Source organism: Anopheles marshallii, chromosome 2, assembly GCF_943734725.1.
Source record: "Anopheles marshallii chromosome 2, idAnoMarsDA_429_01, whole genome shotgun sequence".
NCBI classification, from domain to species: Eukaryota; Metazoa; Arthropoda; class Insecta; order Diptera; family Culicidae; genus Anopheles; species Anopheles marshallii.
This window is the reverse complement of record NC_071326.1, coordinates 84,326,615-84,353,576: the sequence shown is the minus strand read 5'-3', so window position 1 is coordinate 84,353,576 and position 26,962 is coordinate 84,326,615. Positions and strand designations below refer to the sequence as shown.

At 42.8% G+C, this 26,962-nt stretch overlaps 2 protein-coding genes across 2 annotated transcripts in view; one reads left to right on the top strand and one right to left on the bottom strand.

Moving 5' to 3' along the window:
- Window positions 1-8,006: 8,006 nt before the first annotated feature.
- LOC128708878 (D-beta-hydroxybutyrate dehydrogenase, mitochondrial) overlaps window positions 8,007-26,962 on the top strand; it is a 40,331-nt gene continuing 21,375 nt past the window's right edge. The window contains exons 1-2 of the mRNA XM_053803858.1: window positions 8,007-8,030; window positions 9,543-9,770. Coding sequence (XP_053659833.1) covers window positions 8,007-8,030; window positions 9,543-9,770 — 252 coding nt within the window. The remainder of the gene's footprint in view (window positions 8,031-9,542; window positions 9,771-26,962) is intronic.
- On the bottom strand, window positions 12,314-17,496 carry LOC128708879 (elongation of very long chain fatty acids protein 7). Its single transcript, XM_053803859.1, has 7 exons — window positions 17,418-17,496; window positions 17,116-17,306; window positions 15,834-15,914; window positions 15,557-15,719; window positions 12,976-13,064; window positions 12,851-12,898; window positions 12,314-12,610 (listed from the first exon to the last, which is right to left on the bottom strand). Exons 1-7 carry the CDS (start codon window positions 17,494-17,496, stop codon window positions 12,314-12,316), a joined length of 948 nt encoding a protein of 315 aa, XP_053659834.1.

Sequence of the window (26,962 nt, the reverse complement as noted above, 5' to 3'; positions counted from 1 at the left end):
ACCGGGAGCATATTTCTGTGAAAATGTTTTTTTTTTGTCCCGGTTTTGTCCTTTCAACCACTCAAAATAGTTAAGCCTTTTGTTAGCATTTTTTTTTGTAGGTTCAGCAAAAATAAACAATACTAAAGCATTACGAGGTATTGCTTTAAACGATCCGTTTTATTCGTTGCATTGTTGTTCTGCTGAGTGGTCAGCTGTGTTTCTTTGCTTGTGTGCATGTATGCCTCGCTTGCCGTGTTCCATTTTTCGGTACGATTGCTATCTTCCCTGGAAAAACTCGACCGCTCGTCCCAAATAGCCTTCAGGCCAGCCGGGCGGAAGCGGAAGTCGTTTGCATAAAAATGCATTAGAAATGACCATTTTCTTGTTGCGGCGCTCCGAGCGCCATTAGCTTGGAGGACAAATTAACGTAGGATGAAGCAAAACAAAAAAAAAAAACACGAAAATCGGGTGCGATTTGCAGTGTCCCGCTCTGGTGGAAATCTGGTGCGGAAAAGCGTACCTTATGCACGGGAACCTTGTTTGCAACAATTAAGCACGCCTCACCACCATTGCTCCGCCGGTCGCAACGCTGAGCAAGCATTATTACTGTTCCGGCCATGCTATCCTCCGTGTGTGCGTGTATGTGTGCATTTCGCCTTGCCTGCCCGCGATCCGCTCATCCGACACTTGTGCACTTGAAAAATCAGCTGGTCTGGCACAGCTGGAGCGTGTGCCGGGGCTCTGCAGCAGCATCGAGCTCATAAATATGCTCGATTTCAAGGTTGCCCGGTGTGCCCGGTTTTCGTACGCACACCAAACCGACCGGCTCTCGGATACGGATATGCCGTCGGTCTATAGTGCAAAACCCGTCGACGGGCTGAGTGACTGCGACCGCTGGGAAATTGCATCCTTTGCCTGCTGTTGCATCCAAGGACCCTGCTCGGCACTGTACGGTTGTCGATGACGTCATGATACCGGTTTGCTCTCGGTTCGCGAGCCCAGCGAATGGTACCGGGCAATGGGTGGGTAAATGGGTAACGTTCACGACTGCATTATGTATTGGTGCATGCAGATCCGGTACCCATGGTCCGGGATGCTGTGCCTTGGAAAATCTGCCAACCGATGACACTATCCGTGATTTCACTTCACTACCATGGAAGCGCTTTGCTGGGCAACGCTATTTTTTAGCAGGACACGGAAAGTGAAGCTGTGTGTTCGCTAGGAACATTTTGAAAGGGCAAAGGAGCAGATCGATAATCTAATTTGACGAGTTTGTTATAAAAGACGATTTAAAATAAATGTGTTTGCCTCTTAGCTGTAACAATCCAATATCATCATTTTTAACATACTGAATACATAAAAAAGATTATAACTCTGGTTAGAAGCCATTAGCCCATGTGGGTTAGTAAAGGTTAGGAAAACCTGTAATAGAAAATTGAAACAAAACATAAGGGCATGATAGGGTAGGTTGAAAACTTCAATGCTTTAGCGCTACAAAGGAGATGTATTAGCTAAAATGATCTTTTTTTACGATTGAATTCCATTTATACGAGGCTTTTGTTCTTCTTAATAAAGCATTAATAATAAAATCTATTTTCTTTTCCTTCCTATTCGAGTACAGAAGTTGACAAATGCAACGAACAGATAATTGATTAGATACTTTTCCTATGTAGACAGACAGAATGATGATTTTTGCTGATTAAGGTTGATTAGGGGTCGAATAAAAAGTAGCATTTGAAGACAAATACGGAGTTGAGCCAGGAGTTGAATTTGGAGTTAAATCAGGAGTCAAATTAAGAGTCTCTGGAGTCTAACCCGGAGTCAAGACAGCAGTCAAATAAGAAGTGAATTAATTAGTCGAACCCGAAGCCGGATGTGGCGTAGAATCAGGAGTCGAATAAGGAGTTGAACCAGGAGTCGAATCAGAGTTTATTGAAACCGGACATGAATCTGGTGTCCAGAATATTCCGGATGTAAACGGCTTTTCTACTCCAGAGGCGGAAAAGATTCGTGAACCTACCTCGGATATTCTATCAATAATTGCATCCTTAAAAGCGACCTACGCTCATCTCTCGTGAGATCTTTTTCCCAAAACGTCATAATTAATTCTCCTGCTCTAGTGTCACTATGACCTCGAAGGGTTCTTGCAGTCATCCATTTCTGGCTGTCTTCGACATTGTATACCAATTATTCCTGCGTACGAAAGGGAATGATTCAGATAGGATTTCGGTTATGATTTTGTCGTGTGTAAAGTTAACTCAACTACGATTTTATTAAAAAAGACCTACATAAAATGGTACAATTAGAGTACCATATCCAGTAAGACTCAATCACAAGTCGGACAGGTCGTTGGTCTGCTAATAAAGAACAAATCTAGCATGAATTAAAGCATTTAGCATTCAGCTCTAACATATAAAATAAAGACAGTTTCTCTAAAAAAACTTAATTCATTCCCTTCATTACGTTTCGAGCCTGACCGTACTCTCGTGTGGCCAAAAAACATTCCTTTTGATTAAATAAAAAAGTTCCAACCTTAGTCAAATCACTTTTGACTCGATGGGTGTAACGCTTTACTGCGACATTTTCAAACCACCCACACTATTAGTAACATCGATTGCTGAGCAATCACGAATCACTGCTGATGCTGTATCAAATCATCAAACAAAGTATTGCTGTAACTGTTGGTTGTTGGATGCAGTTTCTTACAACAACTTTAAAGTGCTCTACGATTTCGCCAATCTGCTGGAACTTGTTTGTAGCATCGTTCTGTTTAAAAATGGTTTCATTTCTCTCTGCCCAAAAGCATCTCTCCCAAGCGTTACACAGCGCAGCCTTGCAACCGTTACACGAGGGCGCACTGGAAGAAGAGACAAGAAGAGAAAAAAAGTACACTTTACAGCACGACCTTCAACCTTTCCGTGCCAGGGAAGGTTTCCTTTTTGCTTGTTGGCGTCTTGTGCGAGTGCTCGGAGCCAGCATGCCTCGCCGAACCATCCGTCGAAGGTTGCCCTGTGTTCTTCTTTCGTCGCGTAACGTTGGGACCAAAGCGAGAGCTGGTATGACGTTACGGGTTTGTAATTTACAACCTCCAAAAATGGTGCCACACCGTGAGCAGCACCAGTGCCAGTGTGCATTGAATCTGTGTGCCCTTTTTCCACCGCAAAGCAAACCACCAACGGATGATCGGACAGATGATTTATTGGATGCAAAGGATTTTTTTTTGCTTTCTGCACACTGACTGAACCAAAAGGAGGGAAAAAAGTTGAACAGACGCACTAGAAACGTTACGAAATGTTACACCGTCTTTGCTCTAGGAAAACAAATCATTTTAAATGCCATTCGTGGGCGAAACGACCAAACGAGTCCACCCGAAAGCGGTCTAGAATATTTCATACTAAGTAATTGTTGTTTTAAGTGTCCTGCGATAAGCGTGAAGGTTTTTTTTTCCAACATCATCAAAGTTGGGATACGCAGAAGAAACATGGCAAACAAATTCATCAAACCCATTGCTCACAGTTCAGTTCCTTTGGGAAGGTATCAATCCCGGTTCGGTAATGGGGGCTTCTCTGCCATATCGCCATCCTTACAGCGCGTCAACTTTCGTCATTATTCGTATTCCGAACCCATGCGTACACCTTTATGTGTCATGCAACCTAATCACGAATGCGCACCCAACGCCCACACCTACATGGTGGGGAATTCGAGAATAAAAACGTCGTACTAGACAAAGTTCCCAGTCGGCACACGACGTCCCAAAACTTTATACGCCTTTGCGAATGACAACGCTGTTAGAAAAAGAATTCAGCAGCAGCCTCAAACGTGGGAAAAGCGCACTGCTGGTAGGATTCCTTTGGGCTTAAGATTAGTGAAGCCCTATTGGCCGATTGGAGCAATCGTTTATTTGGTGAAATCTGTTTAAGCCATTGCCTATCGCACCTGGTTCCGAGAAGTAGGAGCCAGTTCAGTTGTCAACCCCAGCGGAGCTTTAGGGGAACAATTTTGGGGCAGGCAGTAGCAAGGGACAGAGACATTGAAATGGCAATCTCAGCCACAGAGTTGCGAGTGCGTCATCGTGTGCGTGATTACTCTTGGAAAACCAACCATGGCAGTAATAGCCACCGAAAGCACCACCAAGTGTTTATGCGAGTGGTTTTCATTAGTTGGTGACGAAGGTCCGAAAAACGGGCACACACCTGATGAAAGCCCAAGGAAGACCGGTGATTGTTTGCTGAGAAGTCGTGAAGAACTCTTTCGGAAGAAAGAAGCAACCACTTGTGGTGGATAAACAATCTATCGTCACAATACGATGACGTTGTCCTGATGGTGGCGTTCGTGTTTGGTGATCCCCCCACTACCAGCCACCAGCTCATCAAGAACAATCAAAGGGAAAGTAAAAGACACCTACAGATTCGATGGCCAAGAAGGCGATAGAAGATCGTTTTAATTGGTAAATTATTGGAATGGTCCCGACGCTTATAATCTTTCATCAATTAACCGCCAGTGAAGTGTTTGGTGTCCTCATGGATTCGTTCGAAGTGCTCTCGACTCTTAATTAGGTATGGAATAGAGAACAGTTAGTTACATTGTCTAGAGTAGATATTAAATTAGTGAAATTTGGGAAGAGGACCGTCATTATTAATAGATACCGCTGTTTGTTTTTTTTCCATTACAACGAAAAGTATTAAATTACATTTGGCTTAATTACAAGAACGATCTATGGATCTATACTGAAATTCTTGGAAACATTAAAGATAAAGCTTTTGTGTTCGAATGCACAAACTCTACTGAAGACTAACACTCCATTAGGAAATGATTAATGCTCTTACGTTGATTAAGTATCGGTAAAGTAAAATTCGAAGTTTTAAAATTTTTGCTTCAAGAGCTTTTCAGGACACTTAAAATAAGCTCGATTAAGTTAAAGGCAGTAGTAGATTTCCTGAAGTAGAAAGTAGATTCCCTGTTAATTTATTTAACCTCTCCTGACTTGCGAATCGCCCCAATTATCGCCGATTTTTTTTTATATTTCTTTACTTGAGATGTGTGGTAACATTAAGGAAGATGGCCCGCAGGATGATCTGTTGTAATAATTCTGAATCAGAATTTCTAGTTTGCAAATGGTGTTTTAACGCGTTTGGCTGTCTTAAATATATCTGTACAAAGTTCAACATTTTCAGATATCCGAGATGAGATTGGAGATGCTTCCCTAACCCCAGGTGTTTGCATTGCTTCTTCACCCTAATCTGCGACCATGAGACATGGCAACAGGTGTTATTGCACGAATTGGTCTATTGTAAGAGCCTCAGCTGCAACGAGACGCCAGCATCATAAGCCACAATTCGGTGAAATATGTTTTAGTCCGATAGCACCTCAATAATTTAGTACGATACCAGATGCGACTTACAGTTCATAAAACATTAACATCTTTCGTCTTTTAGTAACAATCTAAGGCAGGTAATATTCGGCGATGCTTCATAGAGTTTATAGTCGATATAGTTGCTGTACTTAGACAAATCTTTAGCAAACCTGTGTCGGTTACATTTTATTGAACTCCACGATTAAAAAAATATCTACTTGACTGTTGATTTTAAACAGGTTAAAAGAATAAACTTCTTAAATCGGTGCACGCTTCGTAAAAACAACATTCAAGTATTCGCTCCATCAAACACAATGGTTCCCAGCAAAAGTTAAATTAAGCTTTGTCATTTACCTCACCTGCTAACATTACAGCAGTTCATTATAACATTACATCACGCAACGTTCGCTCGCTCTTCCAATGAAATGTACTCGTTTGCCAAGGAACACTTACTTAGCCACCATTAAATAGCACATTTCTCCGCATCCAAACTACCTGGAACACCAGCAAGCAAAGAAATTCCAGAACAGCTTCATTCCGGCAAATGATAATGGGTTCGATGTCGTTTCGTTGCTATCTAGGGCGGTGATTCACCGGTTTCCATCAACATTGACCTCCATTTAACGGACGATGCTAACTGGTGCTTATTGCCTTTTGCGATCCGTGTCTTCTACGCAAGCATATGCGAACGAGGAATTTGCGTAAAACGTTACGAAGATTTGGCGTTGCTTTCCCGGTCCATGGATGAAGTGTTTTGTTTTGCCGTGGTTGTAAAAACAAGAAAAGGCATATCAAATTACTGTGCAAAATGTGTTCTAGATTGATTGATTTCTTGTAATGTTACTAAATAATAGATAATAAATTATTTTATCAATAATTAGCATTGGATTGATTGTGACGGACTAACATTCACGATGCCTATTTTTTTGCTATATTAACAGCCTTTGTCGATCTGTGTACAAAGATGGGATTTTCAATTGAATTATTTTCGTCCAAATCTAAAAATGGCAAATATCTACTCCGAATGCATCTGCTTAATTCAATCATATCCATCGCTCCATTTTCTTTCCGATCCGTTGGCACATTTATTTTCACTGTCCGGAAAATATGACCCGAGCAGTCAATTTTCCGAATGGAAGGAAAACCCATCGCTTGCTTTTAACAGGCAAGGTCCGCCTGTCATGGCTGTGGAAACAATTTACGCACACTTGACGCTAAATTTGGCCATCCCGTATCCGGCGTCAGCTGTTTCGAGATTCTTTGGAGCCGTTCCGTAACGTACCTTCGGCGCTCTACCGTCAGCCTGATGCGCACAGTTGTATCGCGCGCAAGCGCACTCTGTGGACGACATACAGCGCAAACAAAACGCCAACAAACTGCAACGGTCCAACCAGACGGACGTCATAGCGATGGAAACGATCACCTACTGCCCCCAGTGCGGTACGCATCACGATGCTCACAGGGGCACAGTATTTTCGTACCGCACACGAGATGCGAAATGCGCGAAAGTCTAACCCCGGTCCGCAGTCCGGTTGGGCATTCGTCCGGCTTGGTAGTGCGTGTTGTATCTGCGAAAGTGAAGGTGAGTGTGAAGTGTGAAGGAGCTATTGCTTTATCGAACAAATTGTAAGTGCAAAATTGTGCTGGACCGAGGCAGAAGGTTAGATTTTTTGATCGAGAACAGAGCAACAAAATAGACGTTATTAAATAGCACTGAAGAGATCGCTACTCTGTGATGGTATAAAAAGGGACAAGTGTTATGCAACTACTGGCTTATCGTTCACAAACGATGCGAGCATAAGACGGTGCATAAAATTTGCATCGAACCATGTATGTGCCGTTAAGGAAAGGTGTGAATAGAACATCCTTTTTACTGGAAGCGGTGCAGTAAAAACACAGGGTGAAACTGTTACATTCTGTTTCTTTCCTCCCGTTAATTAGAAATTTCCTCTTTAAAACATGAAAAAACTGTTTTTGACGTACTGTGGAAACATATTCACACGTTAATATGTAATACTTCGCTTAAGATCATACTTCGCAGCATGATATAGCTCCCGGTTGAATATACGCACGAACACGAAATAATAAAAAAAAAATCAAGTAAAGTAATTTACAATTTGCGCACTTGCCGTTTTCCGTTTCACTTTTCCTCCCGCTGAAAATTGTTGGCCATTTTCTATTTCCATCATCCATATTTTAACCGCTGACAGGCTTTAACCTGTGAATTGAAAGCCGCCGAACGGCATCATACGCGGTGGCTTACGGTTGTGTGCATCGACAAATCGTGTACCGAAACCGTGGCACTTTCCGCTGAAATGGCGTGCGTGTACGTGTGGTGTCAATGGAGCACCTTGCGCTGCAGGGAAATAAAACATTTCTTTCTTCCGGGTGGAAAGTTTTAATTGAGTGTCATACCGGTGGCGCTGTGCGTAGGTTTTTGTGTGGACAGGGAAAACCGGAAGCCGGTTGTGTCGTTACAATAAACTTATTACGAAGTGAAATAAATAAAAGATGCAGAAAAAAGAGAACATCCTTTGTAAAGGAAAGCAAACCAAGATATATTATATGTACGAGATAGTTTTTGAAGTAAAACATTAACATTTGGCATAGTTTCAGGTGAATTTGTTTTTAAGTGGCCTTGACGTTCAATACATAAAAGACGTGTGCAGCCATGCAGCCCAACTTAACGAATAAGGTAAGGTGTATCATAAAAGAAAAAATGATTTATTGCTTGTGTATTTAACTTGTTGGGCCCTGTTTTTGGTAACCAGAACGTTTGACTTTAACAATAATAGAAACCATTTTTTGTGCATAGTTTTTTTTTCGGCTAGATACGCCCATAACACTTCCTTGCTAAGTGTTCCCAATTTAAAATTAATAATGATTACGCTTTGTTTAAATGCGAGATACATGGCAATAAAGTACATATTCTGGCGCAAGCTGTCATATTTTCTCGTGTATAAAAGACTTTTAATTATGCTACTCAAATAAAATTTTCCGTTTGTTAAAAATTTTTCCATCTCATGTTTTTTATACAAAAAATGGAAGATTTTTTTGTTAAGCGGAACATTTTGTTTCAGAAGCTTGATCAAGTGATTTATCAGCTTCTTTTTAATAATATTTTGCGAAAAAATTAGAAGGGTTCTTTTATACACTTCTTATACAGACTTGCTATACATCAAATTTACCACATCGGGATTTTCAGAGATTCTGTATTTAATAAAGTTCAATATTGAATATCTTTCATCCCAAAATGTTTACCAAAACATACAATGGATCGATGGTACACTAGGGTTAGTTAGGTGTAGATCAGCGTATGCTGACATTATTCCTCCGTTGATTTATTTGTATAAGGAACCTCTACATATTCTTAAAGAAAAGGACCAAATATTGATTAATTTGCCCACATAGGGAGGATATTTACAAGTAATTCGACCTTAAATAAACTCATAAAACTCTTAATTTCGAAAGTTACGCATGAAATACGCGAACTTGCAACATTATGCAGACATTACTTAGGATTTCATAAGAAAAGCCATTTTTTTAAGGCTTCAAATGACAGAAATATCATTGAGGACAAGAAGTATTCACGAAAAAACTTTTTTTTTAAATGTTGAAAATTGTTGATTTTTGCAAACATCCAGTCTTTGAGTGTAACTTTATCTTTTTTTTTTATTCTGGTCATAGTGTCACTATAGAAACAGACAAACAGACAAAATCAGACATGTTCCTATGATGATCGTAGTAGCATTTGCATATACAAATTGACCTCCAAAGTTCGGAAAAAAGTACAGACAGGTCGTACGGGAACAAAATGAGAACAAAATGAGTGCTTCATTACTAAGGGGAAAAAATTTTAGTGATAAAGTGATTAACGTAATACAGTACTACTATTGGTTCACGATACTACCATAATAGGAACCACACCACGATAACTGGTGCAATATAACATTAAAGTTGTTGCTTCAAGTTTACAAAAATGCAGTTCTTCAAGTTCATAGTGACTAGGTTAAAGGTTGTTTAGGTCATAAAAACAGTGTAAATAACTATTACTAACGTACACTATATTACGTAGCAAGTTGAATTCAAAGCATTAACCTGCTATCAATAGCGTTCAATCACTTACTACGCGTATGAACTCTGTTTGGTTTACAGTTTTTATGTCCTACTTACGCTTCATTCCCATCTGTTCCACCCCTGATTTCAGCGTCTGTCCATCTGCGGATGGAAAAAAAGTGGCAACGAGAAATCGAAGCTGGTACCATGGGATGTGATCGATCGGTTGGTGGTACCGATTATTTGCTGTCACGCTGCGGCAATTCTCATTTCCGGTGCGCTGAATTTGCTGCGAATTTCCCAAGTGTCAGCGTTGGTCCTGTTCATCCTGTTCACCATCCTGACCGTCAGCGGTGTGTTCTTCTACCACAGCCTTGCGGTAAGTACAACGACTCGTACCAAGAAACACAATTTGCTCCGGTTGCTGCTGCTTATTGAAGCATGCGTTGGGAGTTTACCACCGGATTGCATTGCCAGTTGTGTGCAAATAATGCAGCGGGGGACGAAGCCCACCTGCTGGCAAACACACCAACGCTACCTGCAGAAATTAGTGGCACGGGCGTATACTGGACGGTGGAAGCCATGCGAATTTTAGCAGAAGACAAAGTCATGCTTAAACCGCAAACTTTCAAACTAGTGGCATGGTGCAGCTTCTTTCCCGAAAGCATATCTCCGGGACGGGAATTGTTCGCGCTGTATAGACAGAAGAAGAGAAACAAGCACACACCGTTCTGCAACTACTACGTTACATCAAAGTGGGCAGTTTTTAGCAGTTACGGTGCATCTGTGCAGCGTTCGCCAAACGTTGTAGTCACCACTCCGAGGGCACATGGCACCGCATAGCGCCGTACCTTACATACTGCTTTGTGCCGCTAAAACAAAGCACTAGCACATGAAACATAAGTTTATACTGGAAAAAAAACGTATGTTTTCCTAAACTTCATCCGCTGTTTCTTGGAAAACAAAAGGATTCATCAAGGATTCAGGTTGATGCTAGCTGGATCTAGAGGGCATTGTAGTTGAGTTTTGTTCTTACTTCAACCATTGCCTTACAAGCTCCACGCAATAATTGGAAAGAACCTTGTAAAGACCTTCGGCACGTGAGTGTGTGTTTCGTTTTTGTTTCCATTGACGTCAAATTGTGTTTCAAGTTTCGTAACATAAGCTGTGTGGAGCATGGTTGTGCTTAGAAATGGCACACAAACTTGCAATAACTCCATAACGAACGATTACTGTGCATTATCGCAACAAAGGTTCTACGGTTCAATAAAGTGTGACTTATTTGTTTGTTTTTGTGGGGTTGCAAAACTTTGAATAAGAGTTATTATCGAGATTGGAATTGATCGAGTACTTTAAACTTTTCAAATTGTAAAAAATAATCAAAAATTTCGAGCTGCATTTTATTAAAATCGATTCTTATGAAGATGATTTAAACATTATTGATTAAACAGTACCAGATAGAATAATTTACATTTGTAATTTCAGTACAAGCCGTTTTTCATTCAAAACAGTAAAAATTCTTGTGCAAAAACATTCGCGCACTGCTTAGTAACCCTGCATCGATATTTCATGCACTGCGCATTGCATACTTCTAGGCTGACTTTATTTTTGCGCGTCAATCCATTTGTGTTCGTTATCATTTTGCTCATGCCACTGTAACCGTGCTAACGAGCTATAAATAAGGTTTAATTGCAACATATCTGAAATTATTTAAAGTAAGCAAAAAAATGTTCATACCGGTTTCGGTTTAATTTTTAAACCGTTTAATTGTTGACTTTTAAAACTTTCCGTAGTAAAGAATTTCAACATTGTACAAAAAACTGAGGAGAATGTTTTAAAATACCCAATCATTTAACCTTTAACATAGTTTATGCCATTGGCTAAAAATACAGTTAAAGAAACAGAGTATTTGTACACAATTAATTATTTTTACAACTCAAATGTAATGGGCGTTTCATTATCGGTCTACAGTGATCCGGTCAACCTGCCTGCACAGCTAACCAGTCATTGTACGGCGGAATTGAAATTGTAGTAGAAGATTAAATTATTTCAACATAAAAATAAAGTCTGTTGTATCATACGGTGGAACATTTCAAGATTTTACAAACTATTTATAATGAAACACATTTCGGATGCGGCTTGCAAATTAACCAAAAAAGAACAAGAAACACACCGTTTCGTACCGTTTCTCATTTCCGTGTTTAAATTAAATAATCTAGCACAAAAAAAAATAATAATGTACATCGCGCGCGTCGGTTTTAGCTAAACATAGTATACAAAAACAATACACTGCTCCCAGAAGGACTAAACTTCGCTTTGAACGGAGGCTTCGATACGACCGACACTACTACATAGTACCCTCTGCACACTCTGCAACGCAACAATGGAGGTGCGACCACAACGGACGCTTCAAGCTGCCCACCTGCCATACGTTCGGCCCGCGTTATCCGGCCAGTCCGTCGCAGGGTACACATCAAGATCTTGCTGAGATCATGAAAGGCATGGACCGTGATGGAGTTCAATGTGGTTTGATGGTGCTGTTTCTGTATTGACTTCCTTAATAGATATGCGTCCCGGGTGGTAAGCTACAGATTGTCTTCCTCTTTTTTTGTCCTACACTCTTGCAAACTCCCGTGAGCTTTCTGGAGCTTGTAGAATTAGGGCCGTGGTGGGAACAATGTCGTGTTCTGACTTTGAGCTAGCCATTTGCATCCTTTTCTCCCGATCATTCTTTGGATCCCTTCCATGTACCCACGACTGCAGCTGTTCTCTGTTACGTTCACGTCCCGAGCTTCTCCCCCTCCCACGAGTCACCTTGCAACACAACCAGCCCACCGAACAGCGCAGCAGGCGAGTTATCCTCGAGCGCGCGCGCGCGCTTGCGCGGGAGGATGAGAGACTATTTTTACGTATAAAGCTAACCTACAGGTTCTTCTTGAACTCGCCCGTCACCTCCACCGCAGGCCGCCTGTTCACCTCCACGGTGTCCTTTGGTTTGCACTCCAACTGGTTGTTGTTTTCCTCGCCGGCCTTTGCGGTGCGCTTCGCCGCCGCCGCCGCATTCGATTTGCGGATGTACGAGTGTACGTAGAACGAGCTGAACATGTAGATGAACAGGCCGGCGTTCAGTGTGAGCAGGGCGGCAATTGATTTTGGGTAGGCACAGTTCGGCTGGAACTGCACTTGCACGGTGTGGAAGAACACGATTATGAACTGAATCTGCATGGCGAAATGGGAGTGGCAAGAATTGGGAAATGTTGCATTAGCGGTAGCCGGGCGTTAATGACATCGAAGGCGCAAAACTGGCGTCGCCAAGAACTCGTTTTGAGTGTTCATCGATTCGGGGTGAAAGTCTGACCGGGGCCAATATCCGGTTACGGTTATCAGAAATCCCCTTCGAAGGTGTTCAAATAAACACTCGAAACGAGCTCTTCTGGACAAGAACTTTTGACTACTTACGATCTGCATTACGGTCAGATAACGTTTCCACCACAAATACTTTTGAACCTAATGGGAGAAAGCAGAGTTGTTTCAATAGTGTACATGGACACTTTCATAACCTGTTTATAGCAGTGAAAAATTACCTTTGGGCCCATTGCGGCCAGCATGTAGTACGCATACATGCAGACATGGATGAACGAGTTGATGACGCCCAACAGCGTACCGTGACCCCCTGCGAAAAGAAGACGGCAGAAGACACATTTAATCCAGAACTTTCGAGCAAATTAATGGCCAAATGTTGAGGCGACGCGTCGCTTCTTCATTACTTCCGGGAAGCGGCCTTAACGTTTGGTGCGATTTTTCGTAATTTATTTTGTTTCTAACTCGCTTCACTTTGCGCCGCGTGTCAGTTGTGTCGGATGTGTTTACAGCACGCGTAAACGACTGCTCACAATTTTCCTTTCGAAAAACAAACTGGAAGTCTCGATAGTTCTGAACGTAAATAATATGTTTAAAAGGGCGAAATAAAACATACAATTCCGTTTATTGGATTAGTCGGCACCTCATGCCACAGTCAGTCAGATTCGTCGTTCCACAGTCGCATAAACAAATGGTGGGGTCACAACTGCGCGTTTTGTTTTATATCCACCAGCGGCTTGATGACGTTCGATTGGCGTCCGTTGCCTTGCCTGATCATTCATCCGCTCGGTTAAAACCCACCTAATCACCTATCGCACGAAACCGTCCGACAAGGCTTGGAAGGTCGTTCGGAGCATTTTATTCCGTGGTTTTGTTCGTCGGTCTAACGTAAGCGCGCAGATTTGCAAGCGACGCTTGCGTTGCGTTGCGAAGATTTAACTAGCGTCAGCTTTTAGTTGGAGTTCACCGGTTGAGCAACTGATGCTGATCCTGTCAGCTGTGATGAGATTATTGAATGATTTGCCTTTATTGGCCAATGCGATACCGAAACGGCAAGAAAGCTTATTGAACAAGGGTTTATTTTTATGTAACAGAACCGCATATTTGTCGCAACGCTCTCCCGGGGCACAAATGTATGATGAAAGAGTGGAAGCATATTAAGGGTTGATTAATGAATCAGCTACTGATATTATGATTCTTCTGTTGAATATCTTTCACTCGCCAATGGTAATATTTTGGTGAAAATATTAGAAAGTATTAAACTATTGTTATTAACAAGGTGTTGCAAATGCACACATTCCAAAACAAATTCTATTAAATTAGACGGTTGAAATTTGGAATTGCAATGAATTTTCGTAAATACAGTCACATCTGTCAAATTGTAGATCAAATATGTGTCTTTCTCTAGCTCTCTTTGTTCATATTATTTAATTTTTTTGTTATTTTAACCGATGTGTTTATGAACAAAAAATTGAAATAGTTAAAGGTAAGCAAATTGACAATTAAAATAAAAATGTTTCTAGGGGCCCTCGTTACCCATTGATGACTCTTTCGTGCACATAGAATGAAATTTTTTGTCATACTTTTGATAAGGAATCAAACGAACAAGCTCCTTAGTGTAAATCACGATTGAACAACAAAATCGTAATTTAAAAACCTTTACCAGATAATTATAATGTTGAATCATAAATATATTTGAAAATTAGTGAAGTGATTTTTTGTGACACAGTGTAACTTTGGGTGCCCTCAGGAAACCTCACTGACTTGCACTTGGCGCTGATCGTGTTGGGCAAGAACGGTGTCAGTGCTTACCCAATGCGAAGGTTTTCGTCGCTCGAAAACACCTTCCTATCTGCAAAGCAAAAATTAAACACTGCGTCCAAAACGAAGACAATGAAAATGCACCTGCCTTACAAACAAGTCACTTGGGAGACCCCATTTTGTGATACCGGGTGACGAAACCAAACACTGGTGGAAGCCAAAAATAATGATCCAATGCGTTACGTCGCTTCGGCAGCCGCGATGATAATAAACTGAATTAAATTGTACTCACTGGTTGGCACTGTGGCATGAAAGTGGTGAGCTAACCGTGGCATTAAATCCCTGCATCGGTAGCTAATTATTGATTTTTTTTTTCATCTGTTGTTGTAGATGCCAAATCTTTTATTCATCCCTCAACATTGTGGGATGGTTTCCGATAGGCATTGCAATGTGTTGTGATCTGGTACGATTGCGTTGGCACGATGTGAGTTTACTTCTTATTTGTGGTATTGGATTTCATTCTCATGTGGAGTGAAGGATGAATGTCTAAACAGCCGCTTTGGCATTCAAATCTCCCAAACTCTACATTCGCTCATGCTGGTGGCGGCCTTCGAAAAAGCACGAGAACGCATTTTTGACTAACTTCATTCACACAAAGTGTCAACGCATCCAAGCGGATCGCCAAGCAGAGGAGACAATAATTAGCGCGATAACACAATGTTGACCATCAAAGATTGCCAGTGTCGACCAGCTGGTCACCGAAAGAAGGCCACCATCCTAGCGCTTGGTGTTTGTGTTTGGAATTTCTAAGGTACATCTCACATTGGTCACAATTTGCCAGCGGTTGTACTGCTACCGGTCACCGGCTATTTGTTTTTCACACCATGACGTGAAAAATGCTACCCAGCCGGTTGAGCTTGGGAAGGCAAGGATTGACACTGACCGCTTCCTTGGTGACCTTGTGCACTGTGGGCCGTACGCACGCCCAGTACGGGATGTTTACGCATCGAATTGCACGACCCATTTCCGCGGAACGACACTTACCGGCAAAGTACTTGACGCCAATGAAGCCACAGACTGGCATCAGGGTGTGGTGGTAGACGTGCAGGAACGAAACCTGGTTCTGTTTCTTCCGCAGTACGAAGAACACCGTGTCGAGCAGCTCCACGACCTTGCACATGTAGTACATCCAAACGGCACGAGCCATCTGGAAGATGGGAGAAAGCGACAGGCGGAACACGGTTACAGGCTGGATGCAGGTGCTTCTTAAAGAAGTAGTTGCGATGCGGTCGGAAAATGTTGTTCCAACAGCGGTACATACCCTCATTGCTACCGGGTTTCGGCTGTAGTCCACGGGTTGGCAGGAGTAATTGTAATGTTTCCTCCAACCGCCTTCAATACCCTGAAAAAAAAAACAGAAACATTTAAGGCACGAAATTCAAGCAAAATGAAATCTACTGACACGATAAATGTTATTGTTGGAAAACCCATTATAGGACTTAATTAAAAAGAGTCTAGAACTCAACGATTGTGTATGTATAGGAAAAGTGGTCTAAATGCTTCAACAACGGGTGTAAATTGAAAAGCAAATTCGTTAAATAAAATTAGAATAAAACTGTCAAACGCTTTTGAAAATTCTTTAAAAAACGCCAAAAACCAACATCTGAACCTTTTCTTCCAGTTGGTATACTGGTTGTCCATGTTGTCTCACATCCTTCGTGCTACGACTAAAGTTATTCTGTTGAAATAAATTCATTTGACTGTCATATCATTAAAGCAAGAAACAGGAGAAAATTGTTTTTTTAATCAAAGCAGAAGAACAGAAGATTCTTATCATCGAACATGGAATTGTTTTCCATCCGCACTGCGTGTCACATTTTGCGTGCCGAACAGGTCAACCAAAGTTAAAACAAATATCAGCATTCATTTACATAAACTCCTTTGACTTTGTCCGGTTTAAGTTCACCTATCGCCGTTGCTTCCTTATTCTCTTCCCAGAAGATACACCAAAACTTCATCGCAAGGACGAACGTTTAGCATACATCACCGATCGAAACAACCGAATGTTAACTTCCTGGTCGACATGTTACCCGACGGTGCAAAATTTATGCCACACTTGCTAAACCCATTCGATTTAGTTTCGTTTTAGTGGAAACACTTAAGCGTCATCGCGCTACTAATGCTGGGTACGGTTAACCGTTGGCAGGGAACAACGTGTTGGAATTAGACGAGACGAGGTCGCTGGTAATTTTTGACTAGAAATTGTAAGCTGAAGGCATTGGTGACGCCACGCCACTGGCGTGGCTGTGGTGAAACGTATCAAAGAGATTGGTCAGTGTTTCGACACTCCATTTCGATTATATAAGCACGAACCACTAAAGCCAACATGGAGGGAGAATTAAATCTGACGAATGGAAAGAGCTAAACATTCACCAAACAGTATCATTAGGGAGGAATTTTGTTGTTTGTTTTGGGCTGCTTTTAACAAAAGCTTAAGATGGTACTGTTAGTGACATTTTCCCTTTTCCATAATGTTCTGAATTCACACACTCCGGGAAAGCGACTTGATTAAAAAACAATAGAAATTGCAGCTATTCACTCACTTCATACACTAACACGATGCTGAGCAGCACCTGGACCGCATTGTACGCAATCAGCACACTCTCCAGCTTGAAGGGCTTTCGCTTCGCCATATAGCGCGGGCCAGCGTACAGGCAGAAGTACAGGTACGTCACGAGGATCATGATCAGGGGGGTGATCGATCCGGACAGGAACCACTCCTTCGTGCGCTCATCTACAATGGAAACAACGTAAAACACAAACGCACCGTTACGATTTCGATCCATAATGCACTTTTTAACTAAATAATACATTTAAACAAAAAAACAACCACACACTAACGCACCTTGATTATCAACGAAAAACTTCATCACACGGTCCAGGATGCCGTTGCTGGATTCACTTATCTGCACGTCTGGATTCATTTTGGCTGAAGCTGGTTTGCTGACGTACGGTACCGAACTCACCACTGTTCACCTGCACTTACGGCTTTTATCTTAACCTTCTGTGCCTGCTTTCGCACTCTTCACTTTGGGTGCTCTTTTCAATGGTTGTGGACAGAGCAGCACGGTTGATTATATTGATTCTTTCTCGCTAGTGAGAAAATCTGCGAAAACGGAATGAATTGAGGAAATTAATGTTTAATTTATTCACTAATATTTTATGCAAACTGCATGATAAGGCACACTTTAAAGCGGTTTAGAATAAACCCTATCCTCCTTATCTAGCACTCGCACTGCAACGGCCAATTTTTCCAAACCCTCGAGAACGATCGAAAATTTAAATAGCAAAACAACAACGAAAATCTCCCAAAAAAAATTATTACCACCCGTGAATCGCGTCAGGCGTAGCCAAAGTAGCAGCAGGTACTGTCGAGTCCTGCCACACCGTTCCGTGCGCGTGTCCGAATCGAACTGATCGCGACTGGGCGAACCCAAACGCCGGAGAGATGCTTCAGCGGCTCTAAAACCTAATCGTTGTACCAACGAGCGGATGGCGGAGCCAAAAAAAAAGTCTGAAAACTGGATGAGCTATACTGCAGCGACCACCGTGCCGATCACCCAGGCAAACTACAACCCACTACCATCGTCTCCACGACCGTTGTCTTTAACGGTGGGTGCGAAGAGTCTTCCTTCCCCTACCAACCTCTTTCGACCAAGCACACACACACACACATACACACACAAACACCAAAAAGACGCTAATATCAACGAACGCGAATGGAGCGACCGATTTTCGCGCCGCTAAAGCGAGACGGATTCGAGCGAAACAGACAAAAGACCGCAACAGTGGCATAAGCGACGAACCGGCAAAATCCCAACCCGCCAGGCTCGGGCGCTCAGTGCCATTTGGCCTGCAGTTAATCAGCATGCAGACGACCGCGCTGGGGCGGTACGCACAGTATGTCAGAGTGTGACGGCGGTAGCCTCCCGGTGCGGTGGTAGGGCAGTCGGGTCAGCTTTGACGCGTGGTGATAATAGTAGAGCGATCCCCCCGAAAACGAACAACGCCAACCGGGCACCCGCTTCTTAGGCGTACTGCTACATTTACTGCGTCTCCCCCATTCCACCGGGGTTGACTAGGGTGGACTTGGACGCCGAACTTCCCTTTCGTGGTTTGGTTGTCATTGTACAACGCCACCAAAACCCACCGTACCGTGTCGAGGATAACGTCGTACAGTCACGCTAAAAGAGGTCACTCTTCTTCATCTTCGACTTGGTGCTAGCATCCGGGGATATGCGGGGATGAACAAAACCGTCGGTCAGTATGTATGCATGTGTGTGTGTGCATGAGAGAGAGAGAGAGACCTGTGGCCATTATATAAGGAGTGACCCTCCCCATATACCGGTTGCTAGAAGGCGATATGCCAGTTTTTGAAGGTCGCGACCCGGTCCACGCAGGCCCACATTTGTGTGAGGTGAGGTCGTCTGCACAGGCGCGTGTGTGTGTGTGAGTGTTACGGAGGGTAAATCGCAGAAAATCCCAACTCTCAGGCTATCGTGTGTCAACCCTTTTGTGGTCGAACCGGAATGCGCTTTTCCCTACACGACACGGAACGGTCGTTTGGGCGTGAAGTTCAACCAAACATGGGTTGGTTTGCATTGCGACTGTTCATCAGCTGACCAGCGGGTTTCACTTTCGCTGAACTCACCACGGATTCCATGGACGAGCTCATCGGGAAGATTGTACCTAGTTTCTAGCGATTGTGTGGTACTTTTTCGTGAAGATTGTTGCATTTCTTGCACATTTGCAGGTACCAGCACAAAACCTTCTTGCCGAGTGCATTCCAACACCAAACCTGTCTGTTTAGATGTGTGAAACCGTCCCTCTCGTCTCGCCCATCCGAGTTGCGTAAGACCAAACGCATGTCCACGACTGTTACTTTGTTCCAATTTTCTATTTTCGGGTCTGTCTAGCGAACGATTGACTAGTTGACAGGGGAAACTTTAACCTCCAACACCAGCCAGATCGGATTAACGATTCCTGCAGCCTGACAAACAGAACGAAGATAAGCTTCCACTATGCACCGAATTGATTAACAAAGGTTGGCATGTTTTTTTTTTCGAACAGATTGATAAACAGGTTTCGTTGCGATTGATTTGTAGCTGTTTTGTGGGGTTTATTTATTTCTCACATTCCGCTCACTGTTTTGCGTCCCGTCTAGACTAGACTAGTCCGAGCTGCGGAAGTGTAAATTAGATTTCTAATTCAATTCTCTAGTTTGTTTGTTGATGTTTCTTTTTTTATTTTGCTGCTGCCCCGCTCAATGCTATCCACATGGTGTGCGTGTCTGTCGGCTAAACGCGTCAACAAAACCTTAGTAAGGCAGGTGAGCTATTTATTTAGCGTACGACTCTATCAGCTTTTGGAAGGTTACAGTGCGTTCACGAAGTAGTTTTGCCTTCAAAATATGTCAAAATTTTCTGGGAAAACAATATTGAACGGTCGGGAAACCTTGGCAATTGCAGATGTGTTTGGCAACGTTTTTGGTGTTTGGTTTATTTTATAGGAAGAATATTAAAATATAAGAAAATATATTTTATTTCTTCCATGATGACGGCGTTTGCCGTATTATCAACAAAGTGTTGAGTTTATACAAATCTTTTTTTAATTTTACAAGGCATTTCCTCCTTGCGAATTGCCTCATCCCGGGCATAATATAAGAAAATATAATATTATAGAATATTGGTATACTTCACATTTGTTATTTTACTTAATATTTCAAACCTTAACTGTAATAAAGGAAGGAGATGTTGTTCTATTTGTTATTTTATTTTTGTTTTTGGCATTTTCCTCCTTAATTTTATGTACTTGGATGGTGTTATCATCCGTGTCCCATTATGATATCGACATTCATGTACATATTTGTTGTATAAAGTTTTCACGGAAATGTATTTAAAATTATTCAAAACGTAGAGCTACATTATTGCTGTATTTTTAGATGCATCCATTTCTAAATCTCTTTCCTTCCTTGAAAACAACACTTAAATGTCGTCCATCTGCATGCCGTAGTCAACCGAACTGCCTCGAACAAGCCATATTGTTCAAGGTCCCCTTGTTCGGAAGGTTATGCTAAATATCACTTCACGCATCAAGCGTCTGCAAACAAACAAACCCTCGAATGATATCGTTATGATTCAGTTGGCCTCGTGCAAACACAGTCGGCATCCAACCAACAACCAGCCACAGTTCAACAACCCAGACTGACCCGCACCCGGGAGTGACGAAAGTGCATTCGATGCATGCTGTTTCAAATGGTGCGACGTTGCAAAGTTCAACTAGTCAGCGCACCGATGATTTGCCCTCGATTCACCAGTAGACCGACACCAACAGTAGGTCGGACAGTGGAAACAAAACACAACACACGGCACGGCTCGATCCACGTGATCTCCCGGTTTGCGTGGAAGGATGACTGCAAGACATTTCAGCTCGTTTCGTACCAACACGAGGGTGGAGTTGCATGTAAGACCTCTGCCTGCAAGTGATCTCTTGTTGCATTTCTTGCCATTACGGACAAGCTATTGGTTCCTCATGATTTCTTGCTGCTGACGGGCGTGCTGTTGGGATGTGATGGGTGAGGGAGGAAAATATTTTATTTTATTACCACATCTCCATCTATCGACATTATTTTCCAAGGATCTGTTGCGAAAGACTTTTTGCCCGCAGCTAGCAAGCAGCTAAACCCCAACTTAGGGCAGGCTGAAATAGAATGAATCGGATGGTTTTTGTTTTTTCCATTAGCGCTGGTAATGAACAACCTGTCGTCGATCACAGCCACACGATCACCACCAACAAAGCACCAACGCGAGCGGACATCTCGTGGTAATAACAATTTCACGCCACTTGGTTGCATGCAAAGCACACCACGTTTATGATCCGCTGATTAGGCCGCATATCTCTTTCGATCGTGATCTGCTGCTGGATTGGTAAAGTTATTAGAACTTTAAACGGCGGACCAACCAATTTTCTTGGGATGGCTGCAATACATTGCTAATTTGCCTGCATCACGAGCAGGATATCGATCGATCAAGCGACCTGAACGGTTCGCGTCATATCTTTGCGAAATGTATTTCGCCAAAAAAAAAAGAGAAGGAAAAACAAGATTGCATTCAAAACTCTACGAACTGACGGGCACACAAACCGGTTTACTGGAATAATACTTTTTGTTTGTGTGATACTGTCATAAATCCAATGCTCAACTTTTCGCCTCCAAAAACAAAACAAAAAAACGAATCATCCAAAATTTGGCACAACTCCGTCCGAAAAGGTGCTCCGAATGATGATCTAGGACCTGAAGCATTTCTCTGGGCCAATGTATGCAGATATAACGCATAACGATATGCGATCAGGGGAAGATTGGCAAACGTTGCTCGTTACGTGACCGTTTGGGATCATCGCTAAACAGAGTTCAACGAATAGAAGATGTTTGTGTAGTTAGGAAATGACTGCACGCCTATTTTGTCTAAGCTAAAACTTTATTAACGTATGTGCGCTATTACAAAAAAAACTTAATATTCCTATCTAGAAGCTCCCAAAAATATTTGCTGCACGTCTAATGTTACATTTATGATTGTTTCATGGTAGACTTTTATTGTAAAATCCCATAAAAAACTCATTCGAATTATTAAAATCGATAGTGACAGGCAAGCTCACACTCATCAATCTTGGTGGAACTTTACAATATACTTCATGTACTGATGATTTGCCTAAATTTAGAGTCGAGCGAGAATGGATAATGAGTGTTGTAAGATTTTTTTATAAGGATTATGGTATACCTAAAAAGCATTTTGCCTCTCCATTACAAGATTTAGGGAAAATGACACCCATTGGTTGCGATCTATTAGGATAACATTTATTTTGTGCAATTGGAATTACATCAGCTACATTCTTTCGTACCTAACGATGAATTTAACTGCTTGATATGTAGTTTTGAATAATAAAATAATGAGGCATTTGTTTACATAAGCCCTTCAAAAGTGCTATAAATTCATTAAAATCACGTCTATCTAGGAAAGAATTCCATTCATCTTGCAGCGACATCGGAACGCAACAGACAAGGGCTGAATACATTTACCTACGACCTTGCAAAGGCTGTGCAGCGGTGTCCGTGACTCTAGCCGCAACTCACAACGCACAGCTTCCAACGACAAACAAGCGCGCATTGTGCCACACGGTACGCGAAATTAATTTCCACCCATTTACACATGCGATATGGCGCGGTGTTCTCACTTTTTTTCTTCGTTCATTCACCAAACACTCCCTACGACCCTTTGCGGTTGCATTTCTACTAATTCCCTTCGGTTGCATTTTGTTTGTCTCTCGATCGCCTGTCTGTCTGGCGGCTGTGGACGGTGTGGTTTAGAAAACTGTGGTAAACAAGAGATACGAAAAGGTAATTAATGAGCTTTGCGTAAGGTGTCTCGGGTGAGACACTACGCTGCGGCTCGTACTGGTGGTGCGCATGCCACCGACCCGGCTGGGCATTCCGGTGGATACTGAGAGCGTTACGCGTTCACGATCGCTGAAGCACGCGAATGCCACAGCAATCGATCGACATTTTCGGGAGGGTTTGGTTAGCTGGTCGGGCCGGGCGGTAAGTGAAAAACTGTCCCAAAAAACAATGCTTTCTGTAGTCAATCTCGCTTGGCGGAAGCCTGCCGGATCGTACATCAATGCCCGCACGCGCCTCAGGGAGCAGTGAAGAGTCGGTGCACGGAAGGTTTCTCACCGGGTGATGGCGCAATAGCAGATGAAAGTAAAATTAAACCACCGAAAACGCCACATTGTTGCGAGACGAACTGTTCAAAGGGTTTCTTTTTCTTTCCAGTTTTGCAATAGCGTTTGTAGGTCAGCGCTAAATAGATACGGTTTGCTGTGCAGCTGTTGTATTCATTGCGTTTCTAATAACCATACTTCTTGCAGCATCCCTTAAGCGGTTGCTTTACGCGTTTTTGAGTGCGTTCGTTCTAAAAGGGCGTTAAATATGTATTAAGTAGGATGAAATTAGCATGATGCGCATAAAGCAACTTTAAGGTATTGCGAGAGTCAGTCATTCACTATGTATCCCATGCAATATTGTGTTGCAACTTTTACTATAAATTATGAAGGTGTTATGCAAATAAGATGCCCTCTATAAATGACGACATCTTGCCCAGTATACTTCAAAATTAATATATTTATTGATAATAGCTTACGGCTGAGTCTTGCGACTTTTGTAGGGTCATCTTTTTTTTTTTTAAACCAAGGTTAGAGTTCATAAACATTGCATAAAACTTATTCTAATTTAGTTCGTTATTTCCGCTGTCTCAATCAACCTGCCTCAGCAAGCCATGAAAAGAGTGTAGACACGTGGAAAAAAAAATATAAATGATCGTCTGTAAAGAGTACCTCAACACGATTAATAGATACGCTGATCAATAGTTGATTACCCAGCAGATGAGATAAGACAGCAATTGTGACGCTGGTAAACGGCCACGAAATAGGATGTCGTCCAATCCCATTCAATGCATCCCTTTGCCAGTCAGGTGGACATCGTACATTCACTTGTCGCGGAAGTAAGAATCGAATTATTTGTCAAGCACAGTGTCATCCCTACCCCACGTACGGCACGGTCCAGCACATGGGCAGATGGTACGCAGTCGTGACTGCCTGGGACAGCGCGCCAATCTAACAAACTCAATATCGCCACACTTTATATGCGCATATACGCGATTGCAACCTCCGAACGGATGTCCTTCAGGGACGGGCTTACGGAAGGTGTTACGCGTTAGATGATAAATATTTCCTTCTAGCGGCGCACAGTTTGTGCTCGCAATGTGACCGCGGTTCGAGCCGGGCGGCGAGATGTGCTGTTCCGCGGTTTGACGTCATTTTCCTGGCATCTGCAATGGTTTCGAGTTACCACCGGCAATGGGTTCGGGCAGAGTGGTGGGCCACCGGCACGGTGTGGACGGTGGTTTTAATGCAAGTCTAGCTGCAATGCTCCACCATCGACCGCTCAATTCAATTGCACCGTTGATTGCAAGTTGCAATGTCTGGATACTGTCACGAGCTCTGAACAAACTCCCAAATCTGACCTTAACCGAAGCGTGTTCCAATGATCGGTACTCGATCAGCCTTCAATTGCTCGGCAAGCTCGACTCCCTCGAGTCGGTGTGACCTTCACCGCAAGAGGAGAAGAAAAAAAAACGCAAACAAACCTTGCTTCAAGGTTACTTGCCATCCGGCCATTCAAGTTCTCCCGGTACCGACGTATTCGCGCACACGTGCGGCAACCCCGTAATCGACCATGAGATGAGTGTACTTGATTTTCATGTACACACCGGCTCCAATGCTCCACATCTTCGGTAGGTGATTGGAAGTCATGGGAGTCACACTCACACTCACCACAACTTTCACACACCAAGAAAGACGAAAGCACCAACACACCGAGACCGCGCGCTGTATTATGCGCTTGTGCCCATTTCGAGGCCTCTCCGCATCTCGGCAGGGATGATGTAACGGTGAGGCCTTTAGTCACAGTGACTCCGACAAACGCAAAGCATCACGCAAACACCCCGTTTTCCCAGCTTGCGTACCGGTTGCTCGGCCCGGTTGCGCACCGGATTACGGAATCGCCGTGGTCTCCGAGGGCCCAATTTCCATTGCGCCGTCTGGTCAAAAAGTGGTGTGGTGGCTGCAAAACTTTCACACACCCCGGGGGTGTTGAGATATGGACGGAAGATAAACCACCACCGCCTTCTTTGGACGGGTGCGCGAAAGGGAAAACACGTTGCTGCTCACTTTTGACAGGGGAATGCCCTCAAATCTTGAAAGAAAAATGAAATTACCAACCGATCGAGCCCCCTGTTAGGGGTTGTTCCATCCCGCCGTGTTTGATCTCGGTGCTTTGCCTTGGCTTTGGCACGTGACCGAGTGCAATTGCTCGATCATGCAGCAATTATTCGTTTTTTCTTTGTGACCATCGAATTACTTTCATGGTCAACGACATGAGGTTGCAGTTTAGCCGAAACTTGCATGGATGAAGATACCGTGATCGGGATCGCGGGAATGCAAACCTTCCGAAAGACGATCCCAAACTGGTTTATCCGCCTGCCTACGGACCGGTTTTCCGGCTAACGTTCTAACTCAATCCGGGTGTCGGCAAAGGGTAAATTTCATTCAATCTCCTACGCGCCCTGTTCGATAAGGTCCAATATTGTCATGATCGCTCGATCCAGGTGTACAATCGATGCGGATGTTTGGTGCGAACAAATAAACCGAGAGTCGATCATCATTTGTTCGGTTTGTCTAAACTTGCGTCACTCCAATAAATTGCCCATGAATAGCGCTCTTATGTTCGTTCATTTTGTACAGGGGTGAGTAAAACTGTCATGTTTTGATGTCTTTTGTGTGAGAGTTACTTTTTTCCCTGTCAAATTTCATGATTATTATCTGAAAAGAAGTGTTTTCCGCTGTTCATAAAAAAAAAGATTCTTATTTACGTTTGGTTTTAAGCTTCAAGTTCGAAGGGTTTCTGTTTTTGTACAATAATCACGGTATTAATCAAGTCAAAAGGAGAATTATTTCATCCACCATAAAACCTTTTTAGGCGTAATAAGTAACTTGTACTAAAATAATACAATAATTTCGATTGAAATTAATTTGTAACAGTGAATGCTTCGTTTTTCACGATCTAGAAGAATCTGAAATGAAAAATTGTCCTCTCCACATCATCGAAATTTCGAATGCCCATAGCGCTTATAAATCAGACTTCCAAATGAGCTTGCCTCATAGGCTGGCAGTTCATTTTCTTGCATTCATCATTAGTTCCGCACGAGAGCCTGCCGATCCATCATTAGCACATACTAATGCCCAAAGCATTGGTTTGCATTGTACGGTTTCTGCACAGAACTACAGAATCACTACCGTTCGCTGCGTAACTGAAACAGACAAACCTGCGCGTGTGTGTGTGTGCAATGGCCGGGTTTTTTGGGCGTAAAATGTATTAACTTCCAATTAGCCTTCCGGGTGACGCACAATTTGTGTGATTACATTTCATCAACCAGATGCGGCTGCACGGTTGGCATCCCAAAGCAAACGTCTGGCAGCGAAATTTTGCCAGTAATAGCCTTGCCGCCGCTTAGAACCAAGCGCAATATATTCATACGCAGGCAAACAAATCAATTGCCTTAATTGAAATTGGCACGTTGGGCAAACAGAGAAACCGATTCTACTGCCCTTGTTTGAACCGGATTTTGGATTTGATGAGAAAATCGTTTAATAAATCACCGTGAGTTGGCTGTTATGATGCACGAAGCAGGCCCGTGGGTTTGTGCGTTTTTGCGTGGTGGACAAACATTATGGTTCCAATGGGTTGTGTGTAGTTTACTTTCTCGTGTCATCGAACAT

Excerpts from the sequence above, each read along its gene's own strand:
- LOC128708879 (XM_053803859.1), bottom strand. The coding sequence starts at position 17,496 with ATGAATCCAGACGTGCAGATAAGTGAATCCAGCAACGGCATCCTGGAC. Across the intron at positions 15,915-17,115 it reads GCATCGTGTTAGTGTATGAA|GGTATTGAAGGCGGTTGGAG; the intron begins GTGAGTGAATAG and ends TTTTTTTTTCAG. Across the intron at positions 12,899-12,975 it reads TGGCCGCAATGGGCCCAAAG|GTTCAAAAGTATTTGTGGTG; the intron begins GTAATTTTTCAC and ends TTCTCCCATTAG.